Source organism: Salmo salar, chromosome ssa07, assembly GCF_905237065.1.
Source record: "Salmo salar chromosome ssa07, Ssal_v3.1, whole genome shotgun sequence".
NCBI classification, from domain to species: Eukaryota; Metazoa; Chordata; class Actinopteri; order Salmoniformes; family Salmonidae; genus Salmo; species Salmo salar.
Genome location: NC_059448.1, coordinates 59,674,363 through 59,696,679, shown reverse-complemented (window position 1 = coordinate 59,696,679; position 22,317 = coordinate 59,674,363). Strand labels below are relative to the sequence as shown.

Genomic DNA, 22,317 nt, shown 5'->3' with positions numbered 1-22,317 from the left:
CCAGCCCCTGTCTCCTCCTCCCAGGCTAGTCTCCTCTGAACAGGTAGGGTAAGGGCTCCAGGGTTAGGGTGACCAGGGGGGCCTGCTGTGTTCCCAGCCACCCGGGGGAGCTCCTTCTACTGGACACAGGGGTGAGGGGGGGTCCGGCTACGGAGCTGGAGCTACTGTCAACCCTACAGACACACAGGGAGAGGAGGAAGGAGGGAGAGGAGGAGGGACACACAGAGAACATAACCTTAATAGGTCAGATTTATTAAGACCCCAGTAAAGGACTCTCAGCATCAGTTCCCCCTACTCCATATAGCTTGGTCAACCAACCACCTAGCTCTGTGACTTCTACCCAGAAATATGTGGCTCTGCTTCTAAGTCAAATCATTTGGCTACACTTGATTTCAATTTCATTCTATGCTTACAGAGGCCCGGTTTTGAGGCCCAGAGTTGCATCCCATCTATGAGAAACCCTGAGACAGGCTTACTACACATCCAGCACCACACTAAAGACATGCTAATGTCATGCTATAGCCAGCTCTGTGGTCTGTCTCCCTCACCTAGCGAGCTCCAGAGCCTGGGGGTAGGGCTCCTGCTGCTGTCTTCCTCCCGGTCCCCTGAACCTGTCCCAGAGCTGAGGTTAGAGGAGGAAGGGGTGGAGGCCTCCCACAGCTGGTTCTGGTCTGACAGGATCTGGTTGAGGTGGAGGCGGGAGAAATGGGTCCCCCACGCCCTCTGTCTGTAGGCCTCTGCCTTCTTACGAAGCTCTTGCACCTGGGAGGATGGTTGATTGATTGGTTGGTTGACTGATAGCATTCATTTGATCATTAAAAGTAGCAAGCTGCTCCAGCCAGACAGTTGGGACAGGGCTCAGTCACAACACAGCTTCTTTATTTTATATAGCTGGAACCTAGCCTGGTGCCGGTCTGTTTCTGCTCTCTGGTCAACTAACTTATGGAATCATCATACCAAACATGTTTGGCTTGACAATGATAGAAATGGAGACGGCAAGAGCACAAACTGATCGTGGACCAGGTTATGGTTTAAATCCAGTTGCTGAAGAACTTCATATGAATACTGTGAAGAAGCATTTCAAGCATATTAACAGCACATGGTAAGGGGGGCCTTGCAGTATCTGTGGCATCACATTAACAGCACATGGTAAGGGGGGCCTTGCAGGATCTGTGGCATCACATTAACAGCACATGGTAAGGGGGGCCTTGCAGTATCTGTGGCAGCACATTAACAGCACATGGTAAGGGGGGCCTTGCAGGATCTGTGGCATCACATTAACAGCACATGGTAAGGGGGGCCTTGCAGTATCTGTGGCATCACATTAACAGCACATGGTAAGGGGGGCCTTGCAGGATCTGTGGCATCACATTAACAGCACATGGTAAGGGGGGCCTTGCAGGATCTCTGGCATCAGAAGCAAAGGCAGCAGACTCATGTTTAGATGTCGTTCTTTTAGCTGCAAAGTCAACTTTCCTCTGATACTGATCACAAAATCAGAGCTCTGTGAGTAAACACCTTCCTCTGATACTGATCACAAAATCAGAGCTCTGTGAGTAAACGCTTTGCCTGATACTGTTCACAAAACCAGAGCTCTGTGAGTAAACACTTTCCTCTGATACTGATCACAGGTGTGTGGTAGAGAGTTCTAAACACAGAAAGCGTTATCAATAGCTTTAAGACATACACAATGATGCAACAGATGACTGACAAGCAGGCAGAGGCCATATCGTCTCTTTCATGCACACAAGCAAAGCCAGGGCACGACACAACACACACTGAGCTGGCATCTGGACCCAGGCTGGCATCTGGACACAGTCTTCCTCCCAAATGGCACTGTTCCTTATATAGTGCACTACTTTTGACCGGGACCCATATGCCTCTAGTAGTGCACTATATAGGGAATAGACTGATAGACTGATGGACTGGTAGACTGATAGACTGATGGACTGGTAGACTGATAGACTGATGGACTGGTAGACTGATAAACTGATGGACTGGTAGACTGATGGACTGGTAGATAGACTGATAGACTGATGGACTGGTAGACTGATAGACTGGTAGACTGATAAACTGGTAAACTGATAGACTGGTAGACTGATAGACTGATAGACTGGTAGACTGATGGACTGGTAGACTGATGGACTGGTAGACTGGTAGACTGATGGACTGATGGACTGGTAAACTGGTAGACTGGTAGACTGATGGACTGATGGACTGATGGACTGGTAGACTGGTAGACTGATGGACTGGTAAACTGGTAGACTGGTTGACTGGTCGACTGGTAGACTGATAGACTGGTAGACTGATGGACTGGTAAACTGATGAACTGGTAGACTGATAGACTGGTAGACTGATAGACTGGTAGACTGATAGACTGGTATGTGGGCTATACTCGGCCTTGTCTTAGGACGGTAAGTTGGTGGTTGGAGACATCCCTCTAGTGGTGTGGGGGCTGTGCTTTGGCAAAGTGGGTGGGGTTATATCCTGCCTGTTTAGCCCTGTCCGGGGGTATCATCGGATGGGGCCACAGTGTCTTCTGATCCCTCCTGTCTCAGCCTCCAGTATTTATGCTGCAGTAATTTATGTGTCGGGGGCTAGGGTCAGTCTGTTACATCTGGAGTATTTCTCTTGTCTTATCCGGTGTCCTGTGTGAATTTAAATATGCTCTCTCTAATTCTCTCTTCTCTCTTTCTGTCTTTCTCTCAGAGGACCTGAGCCCTAGGACCATGCCTCAGGACTACCTGGTATGATGACTCCTTGCTGTCCCCAGTCCACCTGGCCATGCTGCTGCTCCAGTTTCAACTGTTCTGCCTGCGGCTATGGAACCCTGACCTGTTCACCGGACGTGCTTGTTGCACCCTCGACAACTACTATGATTATTATTATTTGACCATGCTGGTCATTTATGAACATTTTAACATCTTGACCATGTTCTGTTATAATATCCACCCTGCACAGCCAGAAGAGGACTGGCCACCCCTCATAGCCTGGTTCCTCTCTAGGTTTCTTCCTAGGTTTTTGGCCTTTCTAGGGAGTTTTTCCTAGGGAGTTTTTCCTAGCCACCGTGCTTCTTTCACATGCTTTGCTTGCTGTTTGGGGTTTTAGGCTGGGTTTCTGTACAGCACTTTGAGATATCAGCTGATGTACGAAGGGCTATATAAAAATAAATTTGATTTGAAATTTGACTGGTAGACTGATGGACTGGTAGACTGGTAGATTGATAGACTGATATATTGATAGACTGGTAGATTGATAGACTGATATATTGATAGACTGGTAGACTGGTAGACTGATAGACTGATATATTGATAGACTGGTAGACTGATCGACTGGTAGACTGATAGACTGATATATTGATAGACTGGTAGACTGATGGACTGGTGGACTGGTAGACTGATGGACTGGTAGACTGATGGACTGGTAGACTGATGGACTGATAGACTGGTAGACTGATGGCCTGGTAGACTGGTAGACTGATGGACTGGTCGACTGGTAGACTGATATATTGATAGCTAGAAGGACTTTGGAGAAGGGTTGATCTTAACTACTTTTCAACAGAATCAATTAGAGGTAGGTTACACTGAAATTCAACAGAAAATCCTCATTCAGCTGAAAAACAAAACATATCTTTCTGTCCTCATTGATTTCCTCAATGAAACTAGAGCCCAATAGAAATGACTTTGAGCCCAATCCTGGAGTGGAACATCAGATCAATCAGACTTGGTATCACCGTAGCCCATCTAACGGTCCTAATCATTCCTTCATTATATTGGTGTGTATTAAACTACTTTACTTAGAAGACAATGGCAATCATTTTCTAGAAAGTTCTTCCACCTCTAGACTATATTTAGTACATTTCCATGAAGTTTATGGGCCAGGTTTCCACGTACCGTACAAGGCAAGGTACGGTTAACCACTCAGCATATTCAGGTTGAATGGAAAGAAGAACGCTGTCTAACCAACCTCCTGCTGACTCACTGTACTGATGCTGACACTGCCTGAAAACACACACACACACACACACACACACACACACACACAGACACACAGACACACAGACACACACACACACACAGACACACACACACACACACACACACACACACACAGACACACACACACACACACACACACAGACACACACACACACACACACACACACACACACACCGTGTTCTCATACAAGCACGCACACACATACACTCACGCACACTGACAATTAATCTTTACAGCAACCTATCAGAGCAACAATCTCAGGCCTAGATCTCAGGTATGGAGCCTTTCTGAAAATCAACAATCTCAGGCCTAGATCTCAAGTATGGAGCCTTTCTGAAAATTAAAAATCTCAGGTATGGGGCCTTTCTGAAAATGAACAATCTCAGGTCTAGATCTCAAGTATGGAGCCTTTCTGAAAATCAACAATCTCAGGTCTAGATCTCAGGTATGGAGCCTTTCTGAAAATTAACAATCTCAGGTCTAGATCTCAGGTATGGAGCCTTTCTGAAAATGAACAATCTCAGGCCTAGATCTCAGTTATGGAGCCTTTCTGAAAATGAACAATCTCAGGCCTAGATCTCAGGTATGGGGCCTTTCTGAAAATTAACAATCTCAGGCCTAGATCTCAGGTATGGAGCCTTTCTGAAAATTAACAATCTCAGGTCTAGATATCAGGTATGGGGCCTTTCTGAAAATTAACAATCTCAGGCCTAGATCTCAGGTATGGAGCCTTTCTGAAAATCAACAATCTCAGGTCTAGATCTCAGGTATGGAGCCTTTCTGAAAATCAACAATCTCAGGTCTAGATATCAGGTATGGAGCCTTTCTGAAAATCAACAATCTCGGGTCTAGATCTCAGGTATGGAGCCTTTCTGAAAATCAACAATCTCGGGTCTAGATCTCAGGTATGGGGCCTTTCTGAAAATCAACAATCTCAGGTCTAGATCTCAGGTATGGGGCCTTTCTGAAAATCAACAATCTCAGGTCTAGATCTCAGGTATGGAGCCTTTCTGAAAATCAACAATCTCGGGTCTAGATATCAGGTATGGAGCCTTTCTGAAAATCAACAATCTCAGGTCTAGATATCAGGTATGGAGCCTTTCTGAAAATCAACAATCTCGGGTCTAGATCTCAGGTATGGGGCCTTTCTGAAAATCAACAATCTCAGGTCTAGATCTCAGGTATGGGGCCTTTCTGAAAATCAACAATCTCAGGTCTAGATATCAGGTATGGAGCCTTTCTGAAAATCAACAATCTCAGGTCTAGATCTCAGGTATGGGGCCTTTCTGAAAATCAACAATCTCAGGTCTAGATATCAGGTATGGAGCCTTTCTGAAAATCAACAATCTCGGGTCTAGATCTCAGGTATGGAGCCTTTCTGAAAATCAACAATCTCGGGTCTAGATCTCAGGTATGGGGCCTTTCTGAAAATCAACAATCTCAGGTCTAGATATCAGGTATGGAGCCTTTCTGAAAATCAACAATCTCGGGTCTAGATCTCAGGTATGGGGCCTTTCTGAAAATCAACAATCTCAGGTCTAGATCTCAGGTATGGTGCCTTTCTGAAAATCAACAATCTCAGGTCTAGATATCAGGTATGGAGCCTTTCTGAAAATCAACAATCTCAGGTCTAGATCTCAGGTATGGTGCCTTTCTGAAAATCAACAATCTCAGGTCTAGATCTCAGGTATGGAGCCTTTCTGAAAATCAACAATCTCAGGTCTAGATCTCAGGTATGGAGCCTTTCTGAAAATCAACAATCTCAGGTCTAGATCTCAGGTATGGGGCCTTTCTGAAAATCAACAATCTCAGGTCTAGATCTCAGGTATGGAGCCTTTCTGAAAATCAACAATCTCGGGTCTAGATATCAGGTATGGAGCCTTTCTGAAAATCAACAATCTCGGGTCTAGATCTCAGGTATGGAGCCTTTCTGAAAATCAACAATCTCGGGTCTAGATATCAGGTATGGAGCCTTTCTGAAAATCAACAATCTCGGGTCTAGATCTCAGGTATGGAGCCTTTCTGAAAATCAACAATCTCAGGTCTAGATATCAGGTATGGGGCCTTTCTGAAAATCAACAATCTCGGGTCTAGATATCAGGTATGGAGCCTTTCTGAAAATCAACAATCTCGGGTCTAGATCTCAGGTATGGAGCCTTTCTGAAAATCAACAATCTCGGGTCTAGATATCAGGTATGGAGCCTTTCTGAAAATCAACAATCTCAGGTCTAGATCTCAGGTATGGGGCCTTTCTGAAACTCAACAATCTCGGGTCTAGATCTCAGGTATGGAGCCTTTCTGAAAATCAACAATCTCAGGTCTAGATATCAGGTATGGAGCCTTTCTGAAAATCAACAATCTCAGGTCTAGATCTCAGGTATGGGGCCTTTCTGAAAATCAACAATCTCAGGTCTAGATATCAGGTATGGAGCCTTTCTGAAAATCAACAATCTCAGGTCTAGATATCAGGTATGGGGCCTTTCTGAAAATCAACAATCTCAGGTCTAGATATCAGGTATGGAGCCTTTCTGAAAATCAACAATGGAAACTATTTTTGCCCATTGTATTGTTTCTAAGGTGGTAACACAGGTGTTCTGTTCACTCATGTATCATCACTCAGTTTGATGTAAACGTGAGAGGAGGGAAGGGGTCATTGCCAACAGCCAAAAGAGAAGGAAGGTACAGTAGAACAGCGGGGAGACTAGACCATGTTACCTCGTGATACCAAACGTGACTATGCTGACTGTCACGCCCCTGCAATGGAGGATGGGAAGAGAGAATGTGTTAAAGAGACTTCAGCCATATCCATGACATTTACTTAGTTCCTGTAGGTCATTACTTTATACAATAACTACACTGACCTCCTTTCCTACCGTGGTAGACAGTGTAATAACTACACTGACCTCCTCTCCTACCATGGTAGACAGTGTAATAACTACACTGACCTCCTCTCCTACTGTGGTAGACACTGTAATAACTACACTGACCTCCTCTCCTACCGTGGTAGACAGTGTAATAACTACACTGACCTCCTCTCCTACTGTGGTAGACAGTGTAATAACTACACTGGCCTCCTCTCCTACCGTGGTAGACAGTGTAATAACTACACTGACCTCCTCTCCTACCGTGGTAGACAGTGTAATAACTACACTGACCTCCTCTCCTACTGTGGTAGACAGTGTAATAACTACACTGACCTCCTCTCCTACCGTGGTAGACAGTGTAATAACTACACTGACCTCCTCTCCTACTGTGGTAGACAGTGTAATAACTACACTGACCTCCTCTCCTACCGTGGTAGACAGTGTAATAACTACACTGACCTCCTCTCCTACCGTGGTAGACAGTGTAATAACTACACTGACCTCCTCTCCTACCGTGGTAGACAGTGTAATAACTACACTGACCTCCTCTCCTACCGTGGTAGACAGTGTAATAACTACACTGACCTCCTCTCCTACCGTGGTAGACAGTGTAATAACTACACTGACCTCCTCTCCTACCGTGGTAGACAGTGTAATAACTACACTGACCTCCTCTCCTACCGTGGTAGACACTGTAATAACTACACTGACCTCCTCTCCTACCGTGGTAGACAGTGTAATAACTACACTGACCTCCTCTCCTACCGTGGTACAGTGTAATAACTACACTGACCTCCTCTCCTACCGTGGTAGACAGTGTAATAACTACACTGACCTCCTCTCCTACCGTGGTACAGTGTAATAACTACACTGACCTCCTCTCCTACCGTGGTAGACACTGTAATAACTACACTGACCTCCTCTCCTACCGTGGTAGACAGTGTAATAACTACACTGACCTCCTCTCCTACCGTGGTAGACAGTGTAATAACTACACTGACCTCCTCTCCTACCGTGGTAGACAGTGTAATAACTACACTGACCTCTTCTCCTACCGTGGTAGACACTGTAATAACTACACTGACCTCCTCTCCTACCGTGGTAGACACTGTAATAACTACACTGACCTCCTCTCCTACCGTGGTAGGCACTGTAATAACTACACTGACCTCCTCTCCTACCGTGGTAGACAGGCGTAATAACTACACTGACCTCCTCTCCTACCGTGGTAGACAGGCGTAATAACTACACTGACCTCCTCTCCTACTGTGGTAGACAGTGTAATAACTACACTGACCTCTTCTCCTACCGTGGTAGACACTGTAATAACTACACTGACCTCCTCTCCTACCGTGGTAGACACTGTAATAACTACACTGACCTCCTCTCCTACCGTGGTAGGCACTGTAATAACTACACTGACCTCCTCTCCTACCGTGGTAGACAGCGTAATAACTACACTGACCTCCTCTCCTACCGTGGTAGACAGCGTAATAACTACACTGACCTCCTCTCCTACCGTGGTAGCCTTGACCCAGGCTCCGTCCTTATATATGTAGTTCAGCGGAGAGCGGAAGTTGGCGTTATACTCTGATTTCACCTTTCTGGAGAGAGGGACAGAAACACAGAGACAGGCCAAGTCAGATAATGTATATTCAGTGATCGTTTAGCATTGCACTTGGCATTATCATTTCTAAACTAAAATGTATTAGTTGAATAGGCCACATGTGAATGACCAAACCCTGCTGCTGTCCATTGGAGAAGTTCCATGTGATTCTCAGAGAGAGAGAGTGCAGTGTTACCAGTAATTATTACCAAAATACTGCATGACACATAGCAGGAACTGAAGATGGAAAGAGACAATATACAATACATGAGAGAGTTCCTATTACTGACAGTTTGCCTCTCTCTTCCCCCCCCTACTTCCCCTTCCCCACCACTGATCTCTGACTCCAGGTGAAGTTTCCCAAAGGGACAGTTCTAGGATCAGCTCCCCCTCCCCCAATCCTAACCTTAACCATTAGTGGGAAGAATGCTAAATAAACCCAGGATCAGCGTGTAGAGGTAACTTCACCCTACAATCTACCCTGTAATCACAACTGACCGCTGATCTTACCTGTGGGGAAGATGTGCCTTCTGGGGGCTCTGTGACTTCACTTCCTGGTCCGCCTGCTGCTCCTGAGGCTGTGGAACTGGAATGTTCTCCTCTACGATGCTGGACTTTCTCTCTCTCTCTTCCCTCTTCTTCTTACGCTTGCTCTGATGTCATCATCACAACAAACAGAACAGAGCCATTCATAAAGGCTGCGTCATTCCAAATGGCACCCTATTCCCTACATAGTGCACTACTTTTGACCAGAGCCCTATATAGGAAATAGGGTGCCATTTGGGATGCAACCAGTCAGTCAGTCAGTCAGAGGAATCTGGCTATAGAACCAGTACAGAAATATCACCAACCCTCCTGTACACCCCAGTGGGTGTATCCAGCGTGGCATGTGGAGTACATTATCTAAATAGCTGGTTTATTTATTTTCATATTGGAAGTTTTAAGTGTTCATTGTATTCCTCTTTCATATTGGAAGTTCTAGGTGTTCATTGTATTCCTCTTTCATATTGGAAGTTCTAGGTGTGTATTGTATTCCTCCAAGGGGTTTTGAAATGTCAATAAACAGAGAAAGACCTTGCAGTCTATGTCCTAATGTATCCTTATCTTCCCAGAAATCAGTTACAAATACTTGTCATAAGTAAGTAGGGCTATCTGCTTCCTTATTGAAATACAAAAGGTACCGGTGAAGATATTGCCAACGCTGGGTGTATTATATTGTGGCCTAATCTTGGCACCCAGAAGCAGATCTGGTTTGAGTGCTGGTCTCTGGCCAGCTACTACACGTTTGTAAAGTCTGTTACATAAGAGGTTGAATAAATCAATTACCAGAACAAAGACTGAGTTGTAGTGTGGAGTGAGTAGAACTTGGAAGTACCTTTGATGCTTTCTCAGGTGAAACATTCTCTCTCTGGAACAGAGGTACCTGGTCCCCGTCTACATCGCTGCGTAGCCGTGGTCCTCTGGGAGGAGGAGAAGCTTTAAAGTTCCTGCTGTACTCACTCTCCAACACCACCACCGGGTTAGACTTGAAGGGAGGGATGGACCGGTGGCTGGTGTACAGCATCTGGAGAAGACCATGCAGGAAATATACTGTAACTCATCGTTGATTCATACTCAAATACTCTGCTACCATCTACTGGCTGTTTGACAAAACAGTATCTCTGCTCCACAGCTTGGGTAGATAGCCTATCTCTCAAACTAGTCATTTGTTTTGACCTTGGGCAACACAGTGACTGAGGTCTGGTTTCAATTATGGACTCTTTTGGCATAGAGGAACTACATCACTACTTTATCCCCTTGAATAAAATACTAAATAGTAGCTAGCAAGATGGAGATCACAGAGGTTATAGTTCGCAAGTAGATACCTACTCAGTTGTAAACTGAAATGTTTCTTCCACATTTAACCCAACTGAATCAGAGAGGTGCAGGGGGGCTGCCTTAATCAACATCCACATCTTCAGCTCCCGGGGAATAGTGGGTTAACTGCCTTGTTAAACCACTGTTTTTACCTTGTCAGGTCAGGGATTTGATCCAGCAACCTTTCGGTTACTGGCCCAACGCTCTAACCACTAGGCTACCTTCCACCCCAGTAGCTAGTTTACATCAACTACCTCAACTAAAACCACTGCATAGTTTGGTTTTAAATCACAGCGTTCTGGCATGTCTGCCTCGTGATTTGTTAGGCGAGTCCCCAGAATTGTTCCCCCCCTTTTCGACGTAGGTAGTGACGTAAGTTCCTCTAGGCCAAAAGACTCCATCATTAAAACCAGATCCTAGTCACTGTGTTGCCTACGGTTGAGTTTTCAAGACTAACTAGTAATGGGGCAGAAGGGGTGACCAACCCTGGGTTCAGGGTGTAACAGGAAGCAGTGAATCTTACTTAATACTTGTGCATATGACCCTCTATGACCAGGACATGTCTATACATGTCAAATGTATGGCTATCAGGGCTTTAACATGGATGTTATGGATGTTTGGGTTGTATACGTTCAGACAAGATGAGGATATGAGTGGAACAACGAACACCTGTTCTGCAGCCAGCAGTGGGGAGGCGTGGCCAGCTACAGGTGTCTTCCACGGAAACTGTTTCCTGTACTCTGAGTTCTGTAATCCAGTCCTCTGTCCAGACGACTTCAGCCCTGCCTTCCTCCTCAACACATGGTCAACCTGGAATCACATTTCTCACTTTACTACAAAGGTAACTAGTAATAACTCACTGTGCGTCATTGTAAATAAGAATGTGTTCTTAACTGACTTGCCTAGTTAAATAAAGGTTAAATAAATGTTAAAAACTGTCTGCTGCACAGGCCACGGGCTGCTTAGAAGACCTGGGTGAAATACGTGTGTCAAACGGTCCTTTCAAATACATGAGCTGCACTTGATTTAGTTTGCCTGGTACAATGGAGCCAATGGAATAGTCTCAAAAGTGCAAACCCCAAGCTAAATCGAGCACATGTATTTGCATACATGAAATAAATAACAACCATTCTCACCCCATTGAAAGCTTGGTCCTGTCTCTCTACAGTAGCCAGGGGGCTCCGGTTATTGGTCTGGCCCTGAAGAGTGGTCGGGCCTCGTTGGGGGTCCCCTGGAGGAGGGGGACCCCTAGGGGCCAGAGGGGTGTGGACTCTCTCTGGGGTAGGAGCCAGGGGAGAGGTACCAGGTCTGGGGGTCTCATCCCGTCTCTGTGGGGGCTGTGTGGTGGTGGGGTTCCATTGGAAGGAGCTGGATCCCTGGAGCGTGTGGGAGGAGGGCACCTTCCTCTTGGACAGAAACTGAGGCTCTCGACTGATACCTGGTGTAATATGGATAGAAGGAGAGATGATAGTGTCGACTGATACCTGGTGTAATATGGATAGAAGGAGAGATGATAGTGTCTACTGATACCTGGTGTAATATGGATGATAGAAGGAGAGATGATAGTGTCTCTACTGATACCTGGTGTAATATGGATGATAGAAGGAGAGATGATAGTGTCTCTACTGATACCTGGTGTAATATGGATAGAAGGAGAGATGATAGTGTCGACTGATACCTGGTGTAATATGGATGATAGAAGGAGAGATGATAGTGTCTACTGATACCTGGTGTAATATGGATGATAGAAGGAGAGATGATAGTGTCTACTGATACCTGGTGTAATATGGATGATAGAAGGAGAGATGATAGTGTCTACTGATACCTGGTGTAATATGGATGATAGAAGGAGAGATGATAGTGCTCTACTGATACCTGGTGTAATATGGATGATAGAAGGAGAGATGATAGTGTCTCTACTGATACCTGGTGTAATATGGATGATAGAAGGAGAGATGATAGTGTCTACTGATACCTGGTGTAATATGGATGATAGAAGGAGAGAGGATAGTGTCTCTACTGATACCTGGTGTAATATGTGATAGAAGGAGAGATGATAGTGTCTACTGATACCTGGTGTAATATGGATAGAAGGAGAGATGATAGTGTCTACTGATACCTGGTGTAATATGGATGATAGAAGGAGAGAGGATAGTGCTCTACTGATACCTGGTGTAATATGGATGATAGAAGGAGAGATGATAGTCTCTACTGATACCTGGTGTAATATGGATGATAGAAGGAGAGATGATAGTGTCTACTGATACCTGGTGTAATATGGATGATAGAAGGAGAGAGGATAGTGTCTACTGATACCTGGTGTAATATGGATGATAGAAGGAGAGATGATAGTCTCTACTGATACCTGGTGTAATATGGATGATAGAAGGAGAGATGATAGTGTCTACTGATACCTGGTGTAATATGGATGATAGAAGGAGAGATGATAGTGTCTCTACTGATACCTGGTGTAATATGGATGATAGAAGGAGAGATGATAGTGTCTACTGATACCTGGTGTAATATGGATGATAGAAGGAGAGATGATAGTGTCTCTACTGATACCTGGTGTAATATGGATGATAGAAGGAGAGATGATAGTGTCTACTGATACCTGGTGTAATATGGATGATAGAAGGAGAGATGATAGTGTCTACTGATACCTGGTGTAATATGGATGATAGAAGGAGAGATGATAGTGTCTACTGATACCTGGTGTAATATGGGATAGAAGGAGAGATGATAGTGTCTCTACTGATACCTGGTGTAATATGGATGATAGAAGGAGAGATGATAGTGTTCTACTGATACCTGGTGTAATATGGATGATAGAAGGAGAGATGATAGTGTCTCTACTGATACCTGGTGTAATATGGATGATAGAAGGAGAGATGATAGTGTCTCTACTGATACCTGGTGTAATATGGATGATAGAAGGAGAGATGATAGTGTCTACTGATACCTGGTGTAATATGGATGATAGAAGGAGAGATGATAGTGTCTCTACTGATACCTGGTGTAATATGGATGATAGAAGGAGAGATGATAGTGTCTCTACTGATACCTGGTGTAATATGGATGATAGAAGGAGAGATGATAGTGTCTCTACTGATACCTGGTGTAATATGGATGATAGAAGGAGAGATGATAGTGTCTACTGATACCTGGTGTAATATGGATGATAGAAGGAGAGATGATAGTGTCTACTGATACCTGGTGTAATATGGATGATAGAAGGAGAGATGATAGTGTCTACTGATACCTGGTGTAATATGGATGATAGAAGGAGAGATGATAGTGTCTCTACTGATACCTGGTGTAATATGGATGATAGAAGGAGAGATGATAGTGTCTCTACTGATACCTGGTGTAATATGGATGATAGAAGGAGAGATGATAGTGTCTCTACTGATACCTGGTGTAATATGGATGATAGAAGGAGAGATGATAGTGTCTCTACTGATACCTGGTGTAATATGGATGATAGAAGGAGAGATGATAGTGTCTCTACTGATACCTGGTGTAATATGGATGATAGAAGGAGAGATGATAGTGTCTACTGATACCTGGTGTAATATGGATGATAGAAGGAGAGATGATAGTGTCTCTACTGATACCTGGTGTAATATGGATGATAGAAGGAGAGATGATAGTGTCTACTGATACCTGGTGTAATATGGATGATAGAAGGAGAGATGATAGTGTCTCTACTGATACCTGGTGTAATATGGATGATAGAAGGAGAGATGATAGTGTCTCTACTGATACCTGGTGTAATATGGATGATAGAAGGAGAGATGATAGTGTCTCTACTGATACCTGGTGTAATATGGATGATAGAAGGAGAGATGATAGTGTCTCTACTGATACCTGGTGTAATATGGATGATAGAAGGAGAGATGATAGTGTCTACTGATACCTGGTGTAATATGGATGATAGAAGGAGAGATGATAGTGTCTACTGATACCTGGTGTAATATGGATGATAGAAGGAGAGATGATAGTGTCTACTGATACCTGGTGTAATATGGATGATAGAAGGAGAGATGATAGTGTTCTACTGATACCTGGTGTAATATGGATGATAGAAGGAGAGATGATAGTGTCTCTACTGATACCTGGTGTAATATGGATGATAGAAGGAGAGATGATAGTGTCTCTACTGATACCTGGTGTAATATGGATGATAGAAGGAGAGATGATAGTGTCTCTACTGATACCTGGTGTAATATGGATGATAGAAGGAGAGATGATAGTGTCTACTGATACCTGGTGTAATATGGATGATAGAAGGAGAGATGATAGTGTTCTACTGATACCTGGTGTAATATGGATGATAGAAGGAGAGATGATAGTGTCTCTACTGATACCTGGTGTAATATGGATGATAGAAGGAGAGATGATAGTGTCTACTGATACCTGGTGTAATATGGATGATAGAAGGAGAGATGATAGTGTCTCTACTGATACCTGGTGTAATATGGATGATAGAAGGAGAGATGATAGTGTTCTACTGATACCTGGTGTAATATGGATGATAGAAGGAGAGATGATAGTGTCTACTGATACCTGGTGTAATATGGATGATAGAAGGAGAGATGATAGTGTCTCTACTGATACCTGGTGTAATATGGATGATAGAAGGAGAGATGATAGTGTCTCTACTGATACCTGGTGTAATATGGATGATAGAAGGAGAGATGATAGTGTCTCTACTGATACCTGGTGTAATATGGATGATAGAAGGAGAGATGATAGTGTCTACTGATACCTGGTGTAATATGGATGATAGAAGGAGAGATGATAGTGTCTACTGATACCTGGTGTAATATGGATGATAGAAGGAGAGATGATAGTGTCTCTACTGATACCTGGTGTAATATGGATGATAGAAGGAGAGATGATAGTGTCTCTACTGATACCTGGTGTAATATGGATGATAGAAGGAGAGATGATAGTGTCTCTACTGATACCTGGTGTAATATGGATGATAGAAGGAGAGATGATAGTGTCTACTGATACCTGGTGTAATATGGATGATAGAAGGAGAGATGATAGTGTCTCTACTGATACCTGGTGTAATATGGATGATAGAAGGAGAGATGATAGTGCTCTACTGATACCTGGTGTAATATGGATGATAGAAGGAGAGATGATAGTGTCTCTACTGATACCTGGTGTAATATGGATGATAGAAGGAGAGATGATAGTGTCTCTACTGATACCTGGTGTAATATGGATGATAGAAGGAGAGATGATAGTGTCTCTACTGATACCTGGTGTAATATGGATGATAGAAGGAGAGATGATAGTGTCTCTACTGATACCTGGTGTAATATGGATGATAGAAGGAGAGATGATAGTGTCTCTACTGATACCTGGTGTAATATGGATGATAGAAGGAGAGATGATAGTGTCTACTGATACCTGGTGTAATATGGTGATAGAAGGAGAGATGATAGTGTCTCTACTGATACCTGGTGTAATATGGATGATAGAAGGAGAGATGATAGTGTCTACTGATACCTGGTGTAATATGGATGATAGAAGGAGAGATGATAGTGTCTCTACTGATACCTGGTGTAATATGGATGATAGAAGGAGAGATGATAGTGTCTACTGATACCTGGTGTAATATGGATGATAGAAGGAGAGATGATAGTGCTCTACTGATACCTGGTGTAATATGGATGATAGAAGGAGAGATGATAGTGTCTCTACTGATACCTGGTGTAATATGGATGATAGAAGGAGAGATGATAGTGTCTACTGATACCTGGTGTAATATGGATGATAGAAGGAGAGATGATAGTGTTCTACTGATACCTGGTGTAATATGGATGATAGAAGGAGAGATGATAGTGTCTACTGATACCTGGTGTAATATGGAGATAGAAGGAGAGATGATAGTGTCTCTACTGATACCTGGTGTAATATGGATGATAGAAGGAGAGATGATAGTGTCTCTACTGATACCTGGTGTAATATGGATGATAGAAGGAGAGATGATAGTGTCTCTACTGATACCTGGTGTAATATGGATGATAGAAGGAGAGATGATAGTGTCTCTACTGATACCTGGTGTAATATGGATGATAGAAGGAGAGATGATAGTGTCTCTACTGATACCTGGTGTAATATGGATGATAGAAGGAGAGATGATAGTGTCTCTACTGATACCTGGTGTAATATGGATGATAGAAGGAGAGATGATAGTGTCTACTGATACCTGGTGTAATATGGAGATAGAAGGAGAGATGATAGTGTCTCTACTGATACCTGGTGTAATATGGATGATAGAAGGAGAGATGATAGTGTCTCTACTGATACCTGGTGTAATATGGATGATAGAAGGAGAGATGATAGTGTCTCTACTGATACCTGGTGTAATATGGATGATAGAAGGAGAGATGATAGTGCTCTACTGATACCTGGTGTAATATGGATGATAGAAGGAGAGATGATAGTGTTCTACTGATACCTGGTGTAATATGGATGATAGAAGGAGAGATGATAGTGTCTCTACTGATACCTGGTGTAATATGGATGATAGAAGGAGAGATGATAGTGTCTACTGATACCTGGTGTAATATGGATGATAGAAGGAGAGATGATAGTGTCTCTACTGATACCTGGTGTAATATGGATGATAGAAGGAGAGATGATAGTGTCTCTACTGATACCTGGTGTAATATGGATGATAGAAGGAGAGATGATAGTGTCTCTACTGATACCTGGTGTAATATGGATGATAGAAGGAGAGATGATAGTGTCTCTACTGATACCTGGTGTAATATGGATGATAGAAGGAGAGATGATAGTGTCTACTGATACCTGGTGTAATATGGATGATAGAAGGAGAGATGATAGTGTCTCTACTGATACCTGGTGTAATATGGATGATAGAAGGAGAGATGATAGTGTCTCTACTGATACCTGGTGTAATATGGATGATAGAAGGAGAGATGATAGTGTCTCTACTGATACCTGGTGTAATATGGATGATAGAAGGAGAGATGATAGTGTCTCTACTGATACCTGGTGTAATATGGATGATAGAAGGAGAGATGATAGTGTCTACTGATACCTGGTGTAATATGGATGATAGAAGGAGAGATGATAGTGTCTACTGATACCTGGTGTAATATGGATGATAGAAGGAGAGATGATAGTGCTCTACTGATACCTGGTGTAATATGGATGATAGAAGGAGAGATGATAGTGTCTCTACTGATACCTGGTGTAATATGGATGATAGAAGGAGAGATGATAGTGTCTCTACTGATACCTGGTGTAATATGGATGATAGAAGGAGAGATGATAGTGTCTACTGATACCTGGTGTAATATGGATGATAGAAGGAGAGATGATAGTGTCTCTACTGATACCTGGTGTAATATGGATGATAGAAGGAGAGATGATAGTGTCTCTACTGATACCTGGTGTAATATGGATGATAGAAGGAGAGATGATAGTGTCTACTGATACCTGGTGTAATATGGATGATAGAAGGAGAGATGATAGTGTCTACTGATACCTGGTGTAATATGGATGATAGAAGGAGAGATGATAGTGTCTACTGATACCTGGTGTAATATGGATGATAGAAGGAGAGATGATAGTGTCTCTACTGATACCTGGTGTAATATGTGATAGAAGGAGAGATGATAGTGTCTCTACTGATACCTGGTGTAATATGGATGATAGAAGGAGAGATGATAGTGTCTCACTGATACCTGGTGTAATATGGATGATAGAAGGAGAGATGATAGTGTCTACTGATACCTGGTGTAATATGGATGATAGAAGGAGAGATGATAGTGCTCTACTGATACCTGGTGTAATATGGATGATAGAAGGAGAGATGATAGTGTCTCTACTGATACCTGGTGTAATATGGATGATAGAAGGAGAGATGATAGTGTCTCTACTGATACCTGGTGTAATATGGATGATAGAAGGAGAGATGATAGTGTCTCTACTGATACCTGGTGTAATATGGATGATAGAAGGAGAGATGATAGTGTCTCTACTGATACCTGGTGTAATATGGATGATAGAAGGAGAGATGATAGTGTCTCTACTGATACCTGGTGTAATATGGATGATAGAAGGAGAGATGATAGTGTCTACTGATACCTGGTGTAATATGGATGATAGAAGGAGAGATGATAGTGTCTACTGATACCTGGTGTAATATGGATGATAGAAGGAGAGATGATAGTGTCTACTGATACCTGGTGTAATATGGATGATAGAAGGAGAGATGATAGTGTCTCTACTGATACCTGGTGTAATATGGATGATAGAAGGAGAGATGATAGTGTCTCTACTGATACCTGGTGTAATATGGATGATAGAAGGAGAGATGATAGTGTCTCTACTGATACCTGGTGTAATATGGATGATAGAAGGAGAGATGATAGTGTCTACTGATACCTGGTGTAATATGGATGATAGAAGGAGAGATGATAGTGTCTACTGATACCTGGTGTAATATGGATGATAGAAGGAGAGATGATAGTGTCTCTACTGATACCTGGTGTAATATGGATGATAGAAGGAGAGATGATAGTGTCTCTACTGATACCTGGTGTAATATGGATGATAGAAGGAGAGATGATAGTGTCTCTACTGATACCTGGTGTAATATGGATGATAGAAGGAGAGATGATAGTGTCTCTACTGATACCTGGTGTAATATGGATGATAGAAGGAGAGATGATAGTGTCTACTGATACCTGGTGTAATATGGATGATAGAAGGAGAGATGATAGTGTCTCTACTGATACCTGGTGTAATATGGATGATAGAAGGAGAGATGATAGTGTCTCTACTGATACCTGGTGTAATATGGATGATAGAAGGAGAGATGATAGTGTCTCTACTGATACCTGGTGTAATATGGATGATAGAAGGAGAGATGATAGTGTCTCTACTGATACCTGGTGTAATATGGATGATAGAAGGAGAGATGATAGTGTCTACTGATACCTGGTGTAATATGGATGATAGAAGGAGAGATGATAGTGTCTCTACTGATACCTGGTGTAATATGGATGATAGAAGGAGAGATGATAGTGTTCTACTGATACCTGGTGTAATATGGATGATAGAAGGAGAGATGATAGTGTCTCTACTGATACCTGGTGTAATATGGATGATAGAAGGAGAGATGATAGTGTCTCTACTGATACCTGGTGTAATATGGATGATAGAAGGAGAGATGATAGTGTCTCTACTGATACCTGGTGTAATATGGATGATAGAAGGAGAGATGATAGTGTCTACTGATACCTGGTGTAATATGGATGATAGAAGGAGAGATGATAGTGTCTCTACTGATACCTGGTGTAATATGGATGATAGAAGGAGAGATGATAGTGTCTCTACTGATACCTGGTGTAATATGGATGATAGAAGGAGAGATGATAGTGTCTCTACTGATACCTGGTGTAATATGGATGATAGAAGGAGAGATGATAGTGTCTACTGATACCTGGTGTAATATGGATGATAGAAGGAGAGATGATAGTGTCTCTACTGATACCTGGTGTAATATGGATGATAGAAGGAGAGATGATAGTGTCTCTACTGATACCTGGTGTAATATGGATGATAGAAGGAGAGATGATAGTGTCTCTACTGATACCTGGTGTAATATGGATGATAGAAGGAGAGATGATAGTGTCTCTACTGATACCTGGTGTAATATGGATGATAGAAGGAGAGATGATAGTGTCTCTACTGATACCTGGTGTAATATGGATGATAGAAGGAGAGATGATAGTGTCTACTGATACCTGGTGTAATATGGTGATAGAAGGAGAGATGATAGTGTCTCTACTGATACCTGGTGTAATATGGATGATAGAAGGAGAGATGATAGTGTCTCTACTGATACCTGGTGTAATATGGATGATAGAAGGAGAGATGATAGTGTCTCTACTGATACCTGGTGTAATATGGATGATAGAAGGAGAGATGATAGTGTCTCTACTGATACCTGGTGTAATATGGATGATAGAAGGAGAGATGATAGTGTCTACTGATACCTGGTGTAATATGGATGATAGAAGGAGAGATGATAGTGTCTACTGATACCTGGTGTAATATGGATAGAAGGAGAGATGATAGTGTCTACTGATACCTGGTGTAATATGGATAGAAGGAGAGATGATAGTGTCTACTGATACCTGGTGTAATATGGATGATAGAAGGAGAGAGGATAGTGTCTACTGATACCTGGTGTAATATGGAGATAGAAGGAGAGATGATAGTGTCTCTACTGATACCTGGTGTAATATGGATGATAGAAGGAGAGATGATAGTGTCTACTGATACCTGGTGTAATATGGATGATAGAAGGAGAGATGATAGTGTCTCTACTGATACCTGGTGTAATATGGATGATAGAAGGAGAGATGATAGTGTCTCTACTGATACCTGGTGTAATATGGATGATAGAAGGAGAGATGATAGTGTCTCTACTGATACCTGGTGTAATATGGATGATAGAAGGAGAGATGATAGTGTCTCTACTGATACCTGGTGTAATATGGATGATAGAAGGAGAGATGATAGTGTCTACTGATACCTGGTGTAATATGGATGATAGAAGGAGAGATGATAGTGTCTCTACTGATACCTGGTGTAATATGGATGATAGAAGGAGAGATGATAGTGTCTACTGATACCTGGTGTAATATGGATGATAGAAGGAGAGATGATAGTGTCTACTGATACCTGGTGTAATATGGATGATAGAAGGAGAGATGATAGTGTCTACTGATACCTGGTGTAATATGGATGATAGAAGGAGAGATGATAGTGTCTCTACTGATACCTGGTGTAATATGGATGATAGAAGGAGAGATGATAGTGTCTACTGATACCTGGTGTAATATGGATGATAGAAGGAGAGATGATAGTGTCTACTGATACCTGGTGTAATATGGATGATAGAAGGAGAGATTATAGTGTCTCTACTGATACCTGGTGTAATATGGATGATAGAAGGAGAGATGATAGTGTCTACTGATACCTGGTGTAATATGGATGATAGAAGGAGAGATGATAGTGTCTACTGATACCTGGTGTAATATGGATGATAGAAGGAGAGATGATAGTGTCTCTACTGATACCTGGTGTAATATGGATGATAGAAGGAGAGATGATAGTGTCTCTACTGATACCTGGTGTAATATGGATGATAGAAGGAGAGATGATAGTGTCTCTACTGATACCTGGTGTAATATGGATGATAGAAGGAGAGATGATAGTGTCTCTACTGATACCTGGTGTAATATGGATGATAGAAGGAGAGATGATAGTGTCTAATGATACCTGGTGTAATATGGATGATTGAAGGAGAGATGATAGTGTCTCTACTGATACCTGGTGTAATATGGATGATAGAAGGAGAGATGATAGTGTCTCTACTGATACCTGGTGTAATATGGTGATAGAAGGAGAGATGATAGTGTCTCTACTGATACCTGGTGTAATATGGATGATAGAAGGAGAGATGATAGTCTCTACTGATACCTGGTGTAATATGGATGATAGAAGGAGAGATGATAGTGTCTACTGATACCTGGTGTAATATGGATGATAGAAGGAGAGATGATAGTGTCTACTGATACCTGGGTGTAATATGGATGATAGAAGGAGAGATGATAGTGTCTCTACTGATACCTGGTGTAATATGGATGATAGAAGGAGAGATGATAGTGTCTCTACTGATACCTGGTGTAATATGGATGATAGAAGGAGAGATGATAGTGTCTCTACTGATACCTGGTGTAATATGGATGATAGAAGGAGAGATGATAGTGTCTCTACTGATACCTGGTGTAATATGGATGATAGAAGGAGAGATGATAGTGTCTAATGATACCTGGTGTAATATGGATGATTGAAGGAGAGATGATAGTGTCTCTACTGATACCTGGTGTAATATGGATGATAGAAGGAGAGATGATAGTGTCT

The 22,317-nt window shown here is 42.6% G+C and overlaps 1 protein-coding gene across 1 annotated transcript in view; it reads right to left on the bottom strand.

Moving 5' to 3' along the window:
- Positions 1-25: 25 nt before the first annotated feature.
- LOC123743836 (nuclear protein MDM1) overlaps positions 26-22,317 on the bottom strand; it is a 62,566-nt gene continuing 40,274 nt past the window's right edge. The window contains exons 3-10 of the mRNA XM_045722524.1: positions 11,463-11,764; positions 10,996-11,136; positions 9,845-10,033; positions 8,980-9,122; positions 8,371-8,467; positions 6,715-6,753; positions 566-762; positions 26-173 (exon numbers count right to left, since the gene is read on the bottom strand). Of these exons, the coding sequence (XP_045578480.1) occupies positions 26-173; positions 566-762; positions 6,715-6,753; positions 8,371-8,467; positions 8,980-9,122; positions 9,845-10,033; positions 10,996-11,136; positions 11,463-11,764 (1,256 nt within the window). The remainder of the gene's footprint in view (positions 174-565; positions 763-6,714; positions 6,754-8,370; positions 8,468-8,979; positions 9,123-9,844; positions 10,034-10,995; positions 11,137-11,462; positions 11,765-22,317) is intronic.